This window comes from Bufo gargarizans, chromosome 9 (assembly GCF_014858855.1).
Source record: "Bufo gargarizans isolate SCDJY-AF-19 chromosome 9, ASM1485885v1, whole genome shotgun sequence".
In the NCBI taxonomy this organism is placed as follows: domain Eukaryota; kingdom Metazoa; phylum Chordata; class Amphibia; order Anura; family Bufonidae; genus Bufo; species Bufo gargarizans.
Window position 1 is genome coordinate 183,780,098 of NC_058088.1, and position 16,849 is coordinate 183,796,946.

Consider the following 16,849-nt stretch of genomic DNA (forward strand, 5'->3'; position numbering starts at 1 on the left):
CTCCTCCCACCCTGGACCCAACTCCGGGCTCCAGCTTCCAGTAGGTGAACCTCTCCTTACTCCAGAGCGAAACAGGAACAGCTCTTACAAGAGGTAGGGATTATACTCTGGAGAGTATAATGATTATAGCAATCCCCAGAGTGTAGTTCTCCAATCCCCCAAACATGAGCCACGACTTCATGAAGGGTAGAACAGGACACTATAATTCCAGCCAGCACTCACAATGTATACAATTCCACAGACCAGAGGCACACCCCCTCTGCCTGTGCTGCAGTTAACTAAGACAATGGACTAACTCAGTATACATATACAGTTCAAGAGGTCTAACATAACTTAATCAAACATGAACAGCGTGCAAACAGACATCCCCCTCCCCAGTGTCTTAATTAAAGAATAGGGAGAGAGTAGACACATGCGATGGGATTATCTCCTGAGTGTATCAGAGGGTGATCTATTCCTCTACACCGGAGTCAGCTACTCCTCCGATCACTAACACAATAGAACAAAGGGACAAATTAACTAGCACATTCCTTGGGAGCCTCAGTGCAGAGTTAACCCTTTTTGTTGGGTTCACCCCTGCATCTTTAATGGGCAATAGAACGATACGGCCTATAATACTCCACACATAAATCAGGGTTAATAGTTCCTTGTAACCCCAAGAGACTGGGGGGGGACCTAAACTATCCTAAAACTGTAAGTCAATACCAGTGGGAAAAAAAAAAGTGACAGTTTACACTGATCACTTTTTTCCCTTTCACTAGTGATTGACAGGGGCAAGAAGGGGTGATCAAGGGGTTAATTGGGGTGATGGAGGGTGATCTGGGGGCTAAGTGTGGTGTTGGCGGGTACTCAGTGATGTGTGCTCCTCTGCTGGAACCAACCGACCAAAAGAAGGAGCAGAGGAGCACAGCAGCCATTTAACACATCATATTTACAAATATAATGTGTTACATGGCTTCTGATTAGTTTTTTTGAAAATCATCAACCTGCCAGCGACAATCATTGGGTGGTAGGTTGATGACGAACTTGTCTTTTAAATTTTGCTGGCCCACGATGCGCATGCGCGGGCCGGCTTTGCCTGAAATCTTGCGTCTCGCGAGAGGACGCACCGGCGCGTCCACCCAAAGTAACAGGACCGCCGCAAAGACGCAATCCTGCTTACCGCGGTCCTGGAGAGGTTAAAGCACAATGGAGATGACATTTCAAAATTTCACTTTTTTCCAATTTTTTATTTTAATCAATTTTTTTCCTGCAGCACATCAAGGGTTAACAAAAAAACATCTCAGTACTTATTATGATGATTCTGCAGTTTGCAGAGACACCCCACATATAGTTGTAAACTGCTGTATGGCGACACGGCAGGGCTCAGAAGGAAAGGAGCGCTGTATGGTTTTTGGAGGGAAGATTTTGCTGGAATGGTCTTTGGGCGCTGAGGTACCCCCATATTGAAAACCCAAAAAAAGTGAACCAACAGGCGTTTCATAGAATTAAGCTGTGAAAATGAAAAAAAAAAAATAATAATTATTATTATTTATTTATATTTTTTTACAAGAAAATGGTGCTGCAATTTTTCTAGAGATTTAAATTGTTATTTTATTTGTTTGTAACTCAACATTCTTTTAACCCCTTAAGGACACAGGGCGTACAGGTACGCCCTTGTGCCCTGGTACTTAAGGACACAGGGCGTACATGTACGCCCTGTGCATTTTCGATCACTGCCGTGCGGCTGGCAGTGATCGGAACCCGGTGCCTGCTCAAATCATTGAGCAGGCACCTAGGCTAAATGCGCGGGGGGGTCCCGTGACCCCCCCATGTCGGCGATCGCGGCAAACCGCAGGGCAATTCAGACCTGCGGTTTGCTGCGATTTCTGCAGTTTCTGATCCCCGCGGTCCCTGACCGCGGGGATCAGAAACTTTTGCATTCGTAAAATATAAATGTATCCCTCCCCCCTGCACCCCTGAGTTATTCGAGCACGGTGGGAGGTGCAGGGGGAGGGTTGCGGGCGGTGCGGGAGGCGGGCGGTGCGGTAGGCGGGATCGCGATCCCCCGCCCGCCTCCCATTGCGTAATCGTTGGCGTCTAGTGGGTATACCAGGGTGCCAGCACATTGCTGGCACCCTGGTATAAACGGCTGACATTGGTGATGCGATGTCAGCCGTTTAACCCTTTCCATACAGCGGTCCATACGGACCGCTGTATGGAAAAGGTTAACAGTAAGAGGGAGCTCCCTCCCTCTCCGATCGGGGGGCTGCTGTGCCTTTGCAGTCCCCCGAATGGAGAGGGAGAGAGCTTCCAGGCAGCCCCCCAAGCCCCGTCCTTACCCTTCCCCGTCTGCGCAGTTCTGGCCACTACTGAGCAGACGGGGAAGGTTCCCATGGCAACAGGACGCCTTCTCAGGCGTCCTGCTGTCCATGGTGCTGAACAGATCTGTGCTGAAAGCATAGATCTGTTCAGACAAAGTGTAAGTAAAATACAGTACAGTACAATATATACTGTACTGTATTATGCAGACATCAGACCCACTGGATCTTCAAGAACCAAGTGGGTCTGGGTCAAAAAAAAAGTGAAAAAAGTGAAAAATAAAGTAAAAATCAAAAAACACATTTATCACTGATTAAAAATGAAAAAAATAAAATTCCCTACACATGTTTGGTATCGCCGCGTCCGTAACGACCTGATCTATAAAACGGTAATGTTACTTTACCCGAACGGTGAACGCCATAAAAATAAAAAATTAAAAACTATGATGAAATTGGAATTTTGCCCACCTTACTTCCCAAAAAAGGTAATAAAAGTGATCAAAAAAGTCGCATCTACGCCAAAATTGTAACAATCAAACCGTTATCTCATCCCGCAAAAATCATACCCTACCCAAGATAATCGCCCAAAAACTGAAAAAGTTATGGCTCTTAGACTATGGAAACACTAAAACATGATTTCTTTTGTTTCAAAAATGAAATCATTGTGTAAAACTTACATAAATAAAAAAAAAGTATACATATTAGGTATCGCCGCGTCCGTATTGACCGGCTCTATAAAAATATCACATGAACTAACCCCTCAGATGACCACCGTAAAAAAATTAAAATAAAAACGGTGTAAAAAAAGCCATTTTTTGTCATCTTCCGTCACAAAAAGTGTAATAGCAAGCAATCAAAAAGTCATGTGCACCCCAAAATAGTGCCAATCAAACCGTCATCTCATCCCACAAAAAATGAGACCCTACTTAAGATAATCGCCCAAAAATTTAAAAAACTATGGCTCTTAGACTATGGAGACACTAAAACATTTTTTTTGTTTTAAAAATGAAATTATTGTGTAAAACGTACATAAATAAAAAAAATTGTATACATATTGGGTATCACCGCGTCCGTGACAACCTGCTCTTTAAAATTACGTCATGATCTAACCTGTCAGATGAATGGTGTAAATAACAAAAAAAAAAACGGTGCCAAAAAAGCAATTTCTTGTTACCTTGCCGCACAAAAAGTGTAATATAGAGCAACCAAAAATCATATGTACCCTAAACTTGTACCAACAAAACTGCCACCCTATCCCGTAGTTTCTAAAATGGGGTCACTTTTTTGGAGTTTCCTACTCTAGGGGTGCATCAGGGGGCTTCAAATGGGACATGGTGTCAAAAAAACCAGTCCAGCAAAATCTGCCTTCCAAAAACCGTATGGCATTCCTTTCCTTCTGCGCCCTGCCGTGTGACCGTACAGCAGTTTACGACCACATATGGGGTGTTTCTGTAAACTACAGAATCAGGGCCATAAATAACGAGTTTTGTTTGGCTGTTAACCCTTGCTTTGTAACTGGAAAAAAAATATTAAAATGGAAAATCTGCCAAAAAAGTGAAATTTTGAAATTGTATCTCTATTTTCCATTAAATCTTGTGCAACACCTAAAGGGTTAACAAAGTTTGTAAAATCAGTTTTGTATACCTTGAGGGGTGTAGTTTCTTAGATGGGGTCACTTTTATGGAGTTTCTACTCTAGGGGTGCATCAGGGAGGCTTCAAATGGGACATGGTGTCAAAAAAACTGTCCAGCAAAACATGCCTTCCAAAAACCAAACGGCGCACCTTTCACTCTACGCCCCGCTGTGTGGCCGTACAGTAGTTTACGGCCACATATGGCGTGTTTCTGTAAACGGCAGAGTCAGGGCAATAAAGATACAGTCTTGTTTGGCTGTTAACCCTTGCTTTGTTAGTGGAAAAAATGGGTTAAAATGGAAAATTAGGCAAAAAAATGAAATTCTCAAATTTTATCCCTATTTGCCAATAACTCTTGTGCAACACCTAAAGGGTTAACAAAGTTTGTAAAATCAGTTTTGAATACCTTGAGGGGTGTAGTTTCTTAGATGGGGTCACTTTTATGGAGTTTCTACTCTAGGGGTGCATCAGGGGGCTTCAAATGGGACATGGTGTCAAAAAACCAGTCCAGCAAAACCTGCCTTCCAAAAACCAAACGGCGCACCTTTCACTCTACGCCCCGCTGTGTGGCCGTACAGTAGTTTACGGCCACATATGGGGTGTTTACTGTAAACGGCAGAGTCAGGGCAATAAAGATACAGTCTTGTTTGGCTGTTAACCCTTGCTTTGTTAGTGGAAAAAATTGGTTAAAATGGAAAATTAGGCAATAAAATGAAATTCTCAAATTTCATCCCCATTTGCCAATAACTCTTGTGCAACACCTAAAGGGTTAACAAAGTTTGTAAAATCAGTTTTGAATACCTTGAGGGGTGTAGTTTATAGAATGGGGTCATTTTTGGGTGGTTTCTATTATGTAAGCCTCGCAAAGTGACTTCAGAGCTGTAGTGGTCCCTAAAAATTGGGTTTTTGTAAATTTCTGAAAAATTTCAAGATTTGCTTCTAAACTTCTAAGCCTTGTAACATCCCCAAAAAATAAAATATCATTCCCAAAATAATTCAAACATGAAGTAGACATATGGGGAATGTAAAGTCATCACAATTTTTAAGGGTATTACTATGTATTACAGAAGTAGAGAAACTGAAACTTTGAAATTTGCTAATTTTTCCCAATTTTTGGTAAATTTGACATTTTTTTATGCAAAAAAAAATATTTTTTTTAACTTTATTTTACCAGTGTCATGAAGTACAATATGTGACGAAAAAACAATCTCAGAATGGCCTGGATAAGTCAAAGCGTTTTAAAGTTATCATCACTTAAAGTGACACTGGTCAGACTTTCAAAAAATGGCCTGGTCCTAAGGTGTAAAAAGGCTGTGTCCCTAAGGGGTTAAAGAATGATCTCAATCCGTTCCATCAGTCTGATACCTAGGTAATCAAAACCCAGCTCAACTATCTCATATGGAAAATTATTTTCTATTTTTTTATTTTATTTTTATGGTAAACTATTGTTAGGTATTATTATTAATTTCGATTTACTTTAATTTACCTTATAGTATGATACCTGCAAATATTCATGAAGAATCAGATTTTAAAGGGGTTATTTATTTAGCGTCACCCAGGACTTCCCTGCAGGACGGATCCGTTTTGCAGCTCATAGACTTCTATTATGACGGAATAAATAGTGGAATGCCTCTAAAGGCATTCCGTTATGCTGTCCGTCATAGAATTGCGTCATGGTCCGTTGCAACGTAATCCATAACACAATTCACCTTTTACCACCAAACGAAGTGTGAACGAATTTCAAAATATGAAATTCGCTCATCTCTAAATAATCTATGTTCTATGTGTTGCATCTTGGGTCTGCTTTCTGGGCATAAAACCAAATTGATCTGATTTAAATCGGATCTCTTAGAACTGTCCTCATTCTGTCAGCTAATATGATATATTTATGTCAATGCTAATTAATGATATAGGTCTATAACTTGCTGGTGTTTAAAGATCCTTCTTAGGTTTAAGTATAGCAATTATTTTATTATGTATCATTTCTATTGGAGGTGTAATAGATTATAATAGTTATTTCATCACAAAGCACATTTTTTTTTTTTTTTGTAAGTACCGGGTGCAGTGACAGGGAGCTGCGATAGCGTAGCTCCCCATCATTGTACTCCACAGATGCTGTGTTCATACATGATTGCGGCATCTGAGAGTAAAAACGGTAAAATGAACAGAATTTTTTTTTTTTTTTTATCATGCTTATTGTCTTAATTTCCTTGTGACGAGCCGGCCAGTGTGGTGACATCATACATCACCACGCATGGGATTTCAGCCGAGATCTTCAATCAAGATGGCGGCGTCCGGGCAGTCGTAAGCAAGAGGAGGAGGTAAGTATGATTTTTTTTTTTTTTTTTGTTTGTTTGTTTGTTATTTACATTATTGCAGGTTAAATTGATTTTTCTACCACGAAACATGAGGAAATTCGTCTTTACGGCGAATTGAATTTATCTTGAAATTCGGATAGAATTCCACTTTGTTGGATGCGATTCGCTCGTCTCTACTGATAATATTCAGGAAAAGAGTCATCCGAACCCAGGGCTTTATTAATCCTAAATTTTGTTTAATTGCATTTTTTATTTTCTGTATTGAGATTGGGGAGTTAAACTTTTTGCCCATTTTTCAAGCGGGGTACTTTTATAGACTCCAAGAATTCATTAATCATAGGTGTAGTAGGTTGAATTGTCTTTGGGTCTCTATTTTAATGATATATATTCCCTGCAAATATTCTGCTATCGTGTCGGTGATCTGGACAGGGTCACAGACCACTTGGCCCCTTAAGTTACGAATTTTATCTATGTTATTATAGAGCCTCTGTTGTTTTACTTTGTGAGCTAGAAAACTAGCAATTCTGTTTCCCATTGCATAGAATAATGTTCTGAGACTACTGAAGAGCAGAATGAGGGTGAGGGTTGTAGTACTTCCAACTCAGAAAGATGTTTATTCTGTTACATTTGATCTGGTTACAGACTCCAACACCATTTCCATTCCACAGCACCAACATCTTCTGCCTTGCACCCACACCAAAAGCCAGAACACCAAACGCACCCCAACTACCATCAGGCAGGAACCCCAACATCAGGGTATGGCCCGGTGGGGGAAAAAAGGGTGCACACTCCTTTCACTGCCCTGGTGTGAGTAAAGTCACTGTGATCTTGCAGATCCTACTGTGCTGCAAAACCTTACCACAGGTGTTGTCACATATGTCTTGTTTTCATCTCTGTTAAGGAGAGCCAACTGCCTGATCTGGGGCAAATGTTGACTACAATGGTTTTTGTCCCTTGTAAATGCTGGAAAATTAAGAATTGCCCTTCAGGAGACTGTGCATAATCCGCTGAACCACAACTAGACTATCTAACAATTATCCTGAGACCAAAACTTACTGAATCCAAAAAGAACCCTAAAGAGAGACACCCGCTACACTGGAGAACATGAGAGATTGCGCAAACCCAAAAGAAGTCTGTGCTAGTCCAGCATGATATTCGGAGCCATCTGCTGCTGTAATTCCCATCATGCTGACGCTACCAAATAGGGTCCACTGACAGAGACATACTGAAGTAGGGCTGAAAAGATTACTCGAATCAATAGAGTAACTTAACGCAAAAAAAGTCCCCAGTGCAAATTTTTTTTGCATGGAGGATTCATTTATACTATGTCTCCACAGAGTGTGAGTGAAGCTCTTGATATTATTCACTGCTCCATGGTCTCCTGCCGGCCAGCACCGCGCTGCACTGTTCTCCTGAGGTACACACATTGTCGGGATGTAGTGCATGTAAGCACGCACTACGACCTGTCGCTGTGTGATGTCCGTTCCCAGTGCATCTTGTGAAGAAGAGAATGGAAGAACTATGGAGTGTCAGTGGCACCCCTATCGGGAAAGGTAAGTATTTTATTTGACTGGCGCTGTGGCTGGAGGCTGATGGCTAGGAGGGGGAGTGGGGGAACTGATGGCATGGCGGAGTTCATGGCACTGGGGGAGCTGATGGCATGGAGGGGGGCTGATGGTGCTGAGGACTGATTGTAGGGGGGAGGAGACTGATCGCATGGGGGGCTGATTTTAATTTTTTTTTTTTCTTTTTTTAGAAAATGTTCTTTTTAATATGTTTTTCTTTAGAAGATTACTGGATTAATTGGTAGAAAACTTGATTACTAGAATAATCAATAGCGGAGCCGTATCATGGAGAATGATGACTTCATGGACAACGCTCCAGAGCTCCTTTTCACTAAGAAGCTATCCTATATTGCTGCTTATAGACTTTACTGCTGTGAGTGGAAAATTGCTAAGATACCAACTTCCCGTAAAGGAGCCCAGCACTGCCCCACATCCTTTAGAATCTCCTCCTTGCTCCCCAACATCACAAAGCTAGAGCGCCGTAATCTCGCGATGCGCAGTTCGTTCCTTGAGGTTGATGCCAGCACAGGGAAGGAACGCAATGACGACACTGCGCATGCGCTAGCTCGCGCATCGCGAATGCTGCACTCTTTCACGCTGGACTCATCTCAGGAACAGGACTCATCTCGGGTTAATTTGCATATGTATCAAATCTTTTTTTTTTTTTTTACACAAAAGTACAGAGAGCTATGGGGACTGGATATTGTGGATGTGCTAAATCTGCAAAATCCTGGTGACAGGTTCCCTTTAAATTTTATGCAGAAGAGAATGCATAGTTAATGTTCAAAGAGGTATTCCCATCTAGCACATTTATGGCATATTGATAGAATGTGGCATGAATGTCTGGTGCAATTCCCAACTCTGGGAGCTGCTCCTATCTCAAGAGCGGGATTCTGAAATGAATGGAGAGCATTGAATGGCCCTTCAATTTGCTATGGGCCTTCCTAAAATATCTTAGGGCTGGCTCAGGTATTTTCAGAAGTCCCAATACAGCGAATGGAGAGGAAGCTGTTTGAGTGGTGCCATACCAAGTTCTGGTGCTCACTGCAGAAATGCAGCACCAGAGCCAAGCGCTGTGCAGAAATGCAGCACCAGAGCCAAGCGCTGTGCAGAAATGCAGCACCAGAGCCAAGCGCTGTGCAGAAATGCAGCACCAGAGCCAAGCGCTGTGCAGAAATGCAGCACCAGAGCCAAGCGCTGTGCAGAAATGCAGCACCAGAGCCAAGCGCTGTGCAGAAATGCAGCACCAGAGCCAAGCGCTGTGCAGAAATGCAGCACCAGAGCCAAGCGCTGTGCAGAAATGCAGCACCAGAGCCAAGCGCTGTGCAGAAATGCAACCCAGTATATTTAAACCACATTCAGTAGTTTCCTCCTGAACCGCCCGAGCCTGGTGAATATAGCACTCCGTTCGGCAGTTGACAAGTAGACAAATTCCATACAGAATGCCAATAACTTTTTAAGATAAATCCCTTATTAAAGCATGTGGATCCCCAAACATCAGCCGAAGTCCAGAAGAAGGGTACAAATAGAAAACACGCTTTAATTAACACACACAGGCTTTTATGCAAGTCCCCATGCAAGGGGACATCCCACAGGGAGGGACACAGTATAGCCAATCAAGTACAATGGAAACATACCACCCTTCCAGCATAAACATACAATGATTTCCCCTAGTCCTGGAGATAATCAAGCCTGATAAAGTAGCAACTTGATTATCTCTAGGCAGAAAAGTCACAGTTTTCCCCAATATCTGGAACACCCCTTTTCACATGAGGTATCCCCACACATCATATGTCCCCTGATAGCCCTGATCTGGGTGATCAACATATTCAAATTTTACCCCGATCGGTTTAGGGGTTCTCAAAGAAACATGGAAGTCTTCTGTGACCGGTTCACCCTGGGTGGGCTGCCCAAAATAGTTCCATAAGTTTGGGTGTCTTTGCCGGTCACTTTAGAACAAGGGAAAAACAAAGTAAGTACCAAATAGCGCTTTTCTAGAAAATTCGGTACATATAGATCCAGCGTTTGGTAGTTACACCTACCGAATGGCATAGGAAGAAATATTGAAAGAAAAAGGGGATTTCTTCACACGCTGTACGTAGATGCAGCCCCAGAGCAAAGCGCTGTATGTAGATGCAGCCCCAGAGCCAAGCGCTGTATGTAGATGCTGCAGCCCCAGAGCCAAGCGCTGTATGTAGATGCTGCAGCCCCAGAGCCAAGCGCTGTATGTAGATGCTGCAGCCCCAGAGCCAAGCGCTGTACGTAGATGCAGCCCCAGAGCCAAGCGCTGTACGTAGATAAGGTGGCTGGACAGTTCGGTTTTCTGGCTCCTGTCCTTGTCACGGCGGACAGGATACAAGATGCACAGAAAATAAACAAACAAGTGTCTAGTCAAGAAGCTGGGGATAAAGGTCCCCTCCTGACAAATCTTTTCCAGCTTCCCCTAGACTTTTATGCCCACGTTTAGACCCTGAAGGTGGGAATAACGTGTCCTCGTGCCTGGGCTGAAGATACCCTAAGATGGTGAAAGGGGGAAAGAGGCAGCCTGCTCCCTCAGAACCAGGAGGGGCAGGCGTCTCTCTAACAGCCTAGACAGACCATCACAAGAAAACAAAAAACTACTTATATTTACTGAGCAGGAACAGCAAATCCATCCATCCATCCTTCCTTCCTTCCTCTGAGCCAGACAGAAGCTATAACCCGCACAGGACACTGGGAGTGGGCATAATTTAAACTCAAACCAACGACCACACCCAGTGCACCTGAAGGGAGGCGGATATAGCTCAACTCCAAAACAAAACAAAAAGACTACACACGTGCTGCTAATCTGGCAGACCTCCGCACATAGCCTGAGCAGGGCATGACAGATGTCCACCCTTTCAGTAGCTCATGCTCAGACAGCAGCATTGTGCTGTCTGAGCATGAGCTGCAGCAACTGACTGAGGCTTGTCTCCCTCCAAAGCCTGCAGACATGGCTCTGTGTGGCTGACTGCGGGGGAGAGAAGCGCCCCGTCTAACCTCAGCTGACCTTCCCTTCAGAAACGTCTTTGTTCTCCTCCTCCCATTATTTTTCCTGCCTGTGATTGGGACGTGGCTTCACATAACTGAGGCATGGCTTATCCATCTGGGGGCATGGCCGGTGAAGTACAGCTTTCTGGGGTGAAGCCAGTGGCCACCCTATACCTAAATAGAGCAGCAGCACAGTACATAAATAGAGCACCAGAGCCAAGCCTGGTACATAAATACAGCACCAGAGCTAAGCCTGTTACATATACACAGCAGAGCCAAGCCTGGTACATATACGCAGCACAGCTCAAATACAGATATCATTTGAATAGTTAAGTTAGCCCTTGCCATATAAATATGAAAAGTGAAACTACAGGTCCAAGTATGGTTTTGTCAGGGATATAAAGCAAATGCTTTATATAAAAGATAGGCTCAAAGGAAACATTTCAAAGAGAATTGATCCTACAGGTGGACATATAAAACACCTCAAAAAAAGATAGTCGTTAATTTAATTATATTGTGCAATAAGTAAAATAAGGTACAAGCTTCTATGCAAAAATATAAATGATTTATCATACAATAACTTAAAATACAATCAAAGCTTAATCAATAGAAAAAAAATCAATAATATGCAATAATACACAGTTGTAAGCAGTGCCCTAAATTCCCCACTAGATGGCTCTAACACAAATACCAGTGTTCCTTATCACCTTTCAAACATAAAAATGTAATACCAGCGTCTCTATGACAATTATGAGATATACACTCAATAATGATAAGGACAGATACGAAGCCTTGCTCAGCTCAAACTATGACCAATCTCGGATATCGGGTAATATTGCTACACAACTTATAAATTATCAGGCCAGATATTGGCTATGGAATTGAATATTCCAATCATAGATTTTCTTCCGAAATCAATATTAGATCTTTTATTCAGTAATATGTATCTTTACTCAATAGTGATAATATTGATGTAGCACTTAACATTATACATCCGCACTAAAACGGGGATTTTCCTAAATATCAAGCCAATTAATTCAATCAATACTGCACATAATAAAGTTATACATTACCCAAGAGTGCAGTTGATATTCAGAGTCTAAGGGGACTCATTTCTGAAGTACGTTCTGATAATTTGAATTTTTCTCCTGGGGTCTCTCCTTTCTTTCTTTGTTTCTCTGTGTTATTTTTCTTTTGTGTGTGTGTGGTTTATGATCACAAACTTTTCAGTTAGACACACCTTCCTAACTTGGAGTTTTCTAATCATTGTTGGTTAGGCGTGTACATATGATAATGACTATGATGTCACTATATTGCCCAAAATGCATTTCAACTGTTGGCGCAATGTTACCTATATATACCTAGGTAGCACTATTGCATAAGCTATTAGCATCATACTAGTAAGGGTTAAATGTCCAGGCCTGATCTCCTCTTACATTCCATACACATAACATAAGGAATCCTAAATCGGAGCTAATGGATTATCTTTGACACATGGACCAATTAAAACACAGACGTTTGGGTACTATTTCAGACATTTCCTACACTAATCAAATTTATGGTACCGATAAGAATATAATAGACCTTGTACTCTCACAGACATGTGTGTCTCCTCTGTTACTCCAATGGTTGATTGTTAGTTAAAATAACACTATCTCGCTAACAAAGTTTACCCTACACTGAAAATTCTTCTCACCATGCTTTAGCAGTGTATGCGTTCCTAGTGAGAAATTTATAAGATAATAGATGCATTGACGTCCTTCATAATATTTAACAACATAGTACAATCCATGTTTCCTATTGGCTATCTTATACTAAAATTTAATGTTCATTATACATATACATCACAGATTTTCAGCTTCATCAATAGACATTAAACCGTAGGGGTAATTAGCACCAGATGCATCTAGAAAATATCCTTATCTGTCATAAATCTATAAGGAGACAAGAATGACTCTTCTCAGACTGGTACATGTACAGAGAAGAAATTATATGAACTGTGTCCTCTCCTTGAACCTCTTTCGGCCTATTTTAAAATACATACACAATATGAATATAAAACAATATGGCCTATTATATATCATATCCACTATAATTAGGATATTTTGATGTAATTGTTATACACCTATGAAAAGGCACAACAGCCTGAACAGGTGTAAAGGTATGTTGGGGGTTGTAGTTTGCCAAGACAGAATGCTACCACTCTGTGCCCTCTGAAAATAAAGCCCCACACAGGCAGTGCCCTTAATGGTAAAGCCACCACCTAATTATATAGTGCCACACACTGTGCCCCATGTGTGTGTATATAGCCTATTGCTGTATTACTAGTCTGGGCCCCTTTATAGTGTGCCTTATGGTCTGACGACCCCCCCCCCCCCCATAGTTTCCCTTATGTTAGAACCGTACTCGCCTGTCTCTGGTTCCGAGATGTCATGCAGATCTGTGCTCTTTTAGCCAGGCCTGAATCTGCGGAACGTCAACCATGGCACCTACAGTATATCACAAAAACACTCCAAATGGTGGGACAGAGAACTACTGATTTTACCATTTGGTGCTTTTTTTTTGTGACGTATGTGGTGTGCGTGACCTTCCATAACAGGCCAGACCTGGATGGCATCTTGGGGCGTGTGGTTATGGCACGGAGCACAGACCACAAGGCAGACTGGCATCTACAGAACATTGCAGCCGCACTGTGTGCCTGCATCGCAAAATAAGTACCAAATGGTGTCAGCACTGAAGTACATGCATAGCTCCCAACTTCTGAAAAGCCCAATGAGGGTCATACAGTGGCGGAGTGGCCATAGACCCTACCAGGAATGTTACTGGTGGACTGATGTCCATAAGGCGACCTTAGCCTTCCTCACTTCCACTGGCCAGGTACATACTACTGGGAGAACTATAGGGGTCATTATTAGAAGACGTTCAGGCAGCATGCTGAAGGTAGGGCTGGCTTGGTGCTGTGGCCCACATGTCTCCTCCTAAGTCCCTTGCTCCATATCTTAATAAGAGGCAGATGGCAGAACCTGGCAGCTATTGATGGCCACCACAGAGGGGCAGCTTCTGTGGAGATATTTTGTGCTGCACTTTGAAATTACTGACCCTGCCAACTTATATTGGCTCTATCTACTCATGTTGCCCCGTCTGCAATATTGGGGCCACTCAGTCCACCCTGGGGACCCATAATGCCCCTTCACAGTAGTTATGCCTGCTTAGTGCCCACTAACAGAGCACTGTTAGTGCCCCTATATACGTGTCATAGATAGGTAAATTAGATAGGCAGAAAGACATCCACTCACCAATAAATTAAACTCACCACGTGTAGACACCAGAAGCTTTCTTACTCATTCAGCCTGATCTTCAGGATGGCAGTGAAGAGAGAGGGAACAGGTCAGAAAGGGCTTCCTCACTTGCTAAATTGTTATTGTTACTGCGGAGTGCAGACAGCCAGGCGTGGGTATTGTAGTAGGCTGTGTCTCAGCCCGCATTGTTCTTCTTCTCCTCCTCTTGTATTCAGACTGCCTGCCTTATGTAGTGCTAGTGCCAGAGGAAAGAAAAGAGGAGAGGATGCAGGACCTAAATCTAAGTCCTGCTTGCACCTGTGATCCCAGGTAAGAACAGACTTGTATGGGCCACTCTGCCTCCCTTCAATTTGCTACCGCCACTGCTGGTTTCTCAGAGCTAAGTCGGGAGGAGATGCGAGATGCTGTAAACAGGAAGAGGTATTCTAACTGTGAAAGACCAGCACTTGGGGAAGATGTCTGCAACTTCTATGTGCTTCTCTCACCATATGCTGCCTACCTTTCCTCCCGGCCCTGGTTTGGCATCCCCCTTCAGGGGTCCAGGGTAAAGTGCTACCGTTCAGGTCGGACATACCTAAGGCCAGCTTTGCCTGTACACCTCAGTTGCAAATTATTACACTCCCAAAATCATTTCTGCCAGCCTCAGATTCTGCAGAGAAAGAGAGTACGAAAACGTTGGTACCTGGTCTATACCCATACAAAACTATCTGGGGAGATTTGCACTGTTTATTGTTGGAACTGTGTTCTGAGACTGTTGGAAGTACTACAACCCTCATTCTGTAAAGAGAGGCGTTTATTCTGTTATATCTGGCCTTATTACTGATTCCAACACCATTTGAAGTCCACAGCACCAACACCTCCTGTCTTTCACCCACACCAAAACCTACAACACTAAGGGCACCATCAGGCAGGGTCACCTACTTTAGGATGCACCCTCCTTTTATTGCCCTGGCCCTAGGCAAAGGTGCGAGGAAAGCCACGGAGATAGACTGTTGCAGTCAGAGCCACTGCCACTCCCATCCTCTGCCCCTGCTCCTCATGGGCTTTTGGCCAGTTTCCCCCTCCCATTTGTCAGTGACTTGAGTTGAACTTTATTGCATCGCTAGAGGGGAGCAATTGATTATTCCTTGCTAGTGATGTCCGGTTCATGAATCATCCATTTGAATCGATTCAGTTCACTGAACCGGAGGAGTCGATTCACCTGACTGAGCTGATCCGAGTGAAACAGCTCAGTCTGACCTAGCACACAGACAATAGCAGAGCCGCTGGCAGCAGGGAGGGGAGGGGCTCGGGAGGAGTGTAATCTGATCCTAGAGTGGAAGCTGCTTCTGCCAGCCCCTCCCCTACACGCCCACCAACCAATCAGAGCTGAGGCAAGGCAAGCACTAGCAGCTCTGAGTCTGAGTCACACACTGTACAGGAGGGAGTCTAAGAATCAAATGAGTCACAGGTTAAAAGAATCTAAAGATCCGACTGCAAGCAGTGTTTTGGTGTCCGCCTCCAGAGCGGAATGGAGGCAGAACGGAGCCAAACGGATGCATTCTGAATGGATCCTTATCCGTTCTGAATGCATTGGGGCAAAACTGATCTGTTTGGGGCCGCTTGTGAGATCCCTGAAACAGATCTCACAGGCGGACTCAGAAACGGCAGTGTGAGAATAGCCTATGCCGCATACTGAGCTGAGCTATTTCAAAGGCTCCAAATTATTTATTTTCATATTGATCCTTATGTTGTCTACTTGGCTAGGCAGCTCTATGTTGTGTGGTCTTTGCTCAGGGGTAAAATGCAAAGCTGTTTTCTGGACTATCCCACAGGGCCAGGATCCTCCATCACTTATTGTTATTAACCCCTCCCTTGCCAGCCCACCCAGCTCTATTTAGCTTTGTGTTCTGCTTTAAAAAAAATGTTTAGGCCATGAAGGGGTTAAGTGTTGGAGGGGGTGGGGGGTGTTATTGTGCATATTGTGTTTGGGATCCATTTAACAAGTTTGACCAGTTGGGTTTGAGAGTGGTTGAGTGTCATCCACAGATCCCCCATAACAGTTTGTCATTCACAGATCCCCCATAAGTTTGTCATCCACAGATCCCCCATAACAGTGTGTCACCCACAGATCCCCCATAACAGTGTGTCACCCACAGATCCCCCATAACAGTGTGTCACCCACAGATCCCCCATAACAGTGTGTCATCCACAGATCCCCCATAACAGTGTGTCATCCACAGATCCCCCCATAACAGTGTCATCCACAGATCCCCCCATAACAGTGTGTCATCCACAGATCTCCCCATAACAGTGTGTCATCCACAGATTCCCCCATAACAGTGTGTCATCCACAGATTCCCCCATAACAGTGTGTCATCCACAGATTCCCCCCATAACAGTGTCATCCACAGATTCCCCCCATAACAGTGTCATCCACAGATTCCCCCCATAACAGTGTCATCCACAGATTCCCCCCATAACAGCGTGTCATCCACAGATTCCCCCCATAACAGCGTGTCATCCACAGATTCCCCCCATAGCAGCGTGTCATCCACAGATTCCCCCCATAGCAGCGTGTCATCCACAGATTCCCCCCATAGCAGCGTGTCATCCACAGATTCCCCCCATAGCAGCGTGTCATCCACAGATTCCCCCCATAGCAGCGTGTCATCCACAGATTCCCCCCATAGCAGCGTGTCATCCACAGATTCCCCCCATAGCAGCGTGTCATCCACAGATTCCC

The 16,849-nt window shown here is 43.6% G+C and overlaps 1 protein-coding gene across 2 annotated transcripts in view; it reads right to left on the minus strand.

The window, feature by feature from the left end:
- Nucleotides 1–14,473, minus strand: part of LOC122919363 — a 58,135-nt gene extending 43,662 nt beyond the window's left edge. Inside the window, exon 1 of one of the 2 annotated variants that reach the window (XM_044268341.1) lies at nucleotides 14,139–14,473. In XM_044268341.1, coding sequence (XP_044124276.1) covers nucleotides 14,139–14,170 — 32 coding nt within the window. In that variant the 5' untranslated portion in view covers nucleotides 14,171–14,473. Of the gene's footprint in view, nucleotides 1–14,121 lie in introns of both variants that reach the window. The other variant, XM_044268342.1, reaches the window with a different exon arrangement.
- Nucleotides 14,474–16,849: the final 2,376 nt, after the last annotated feature.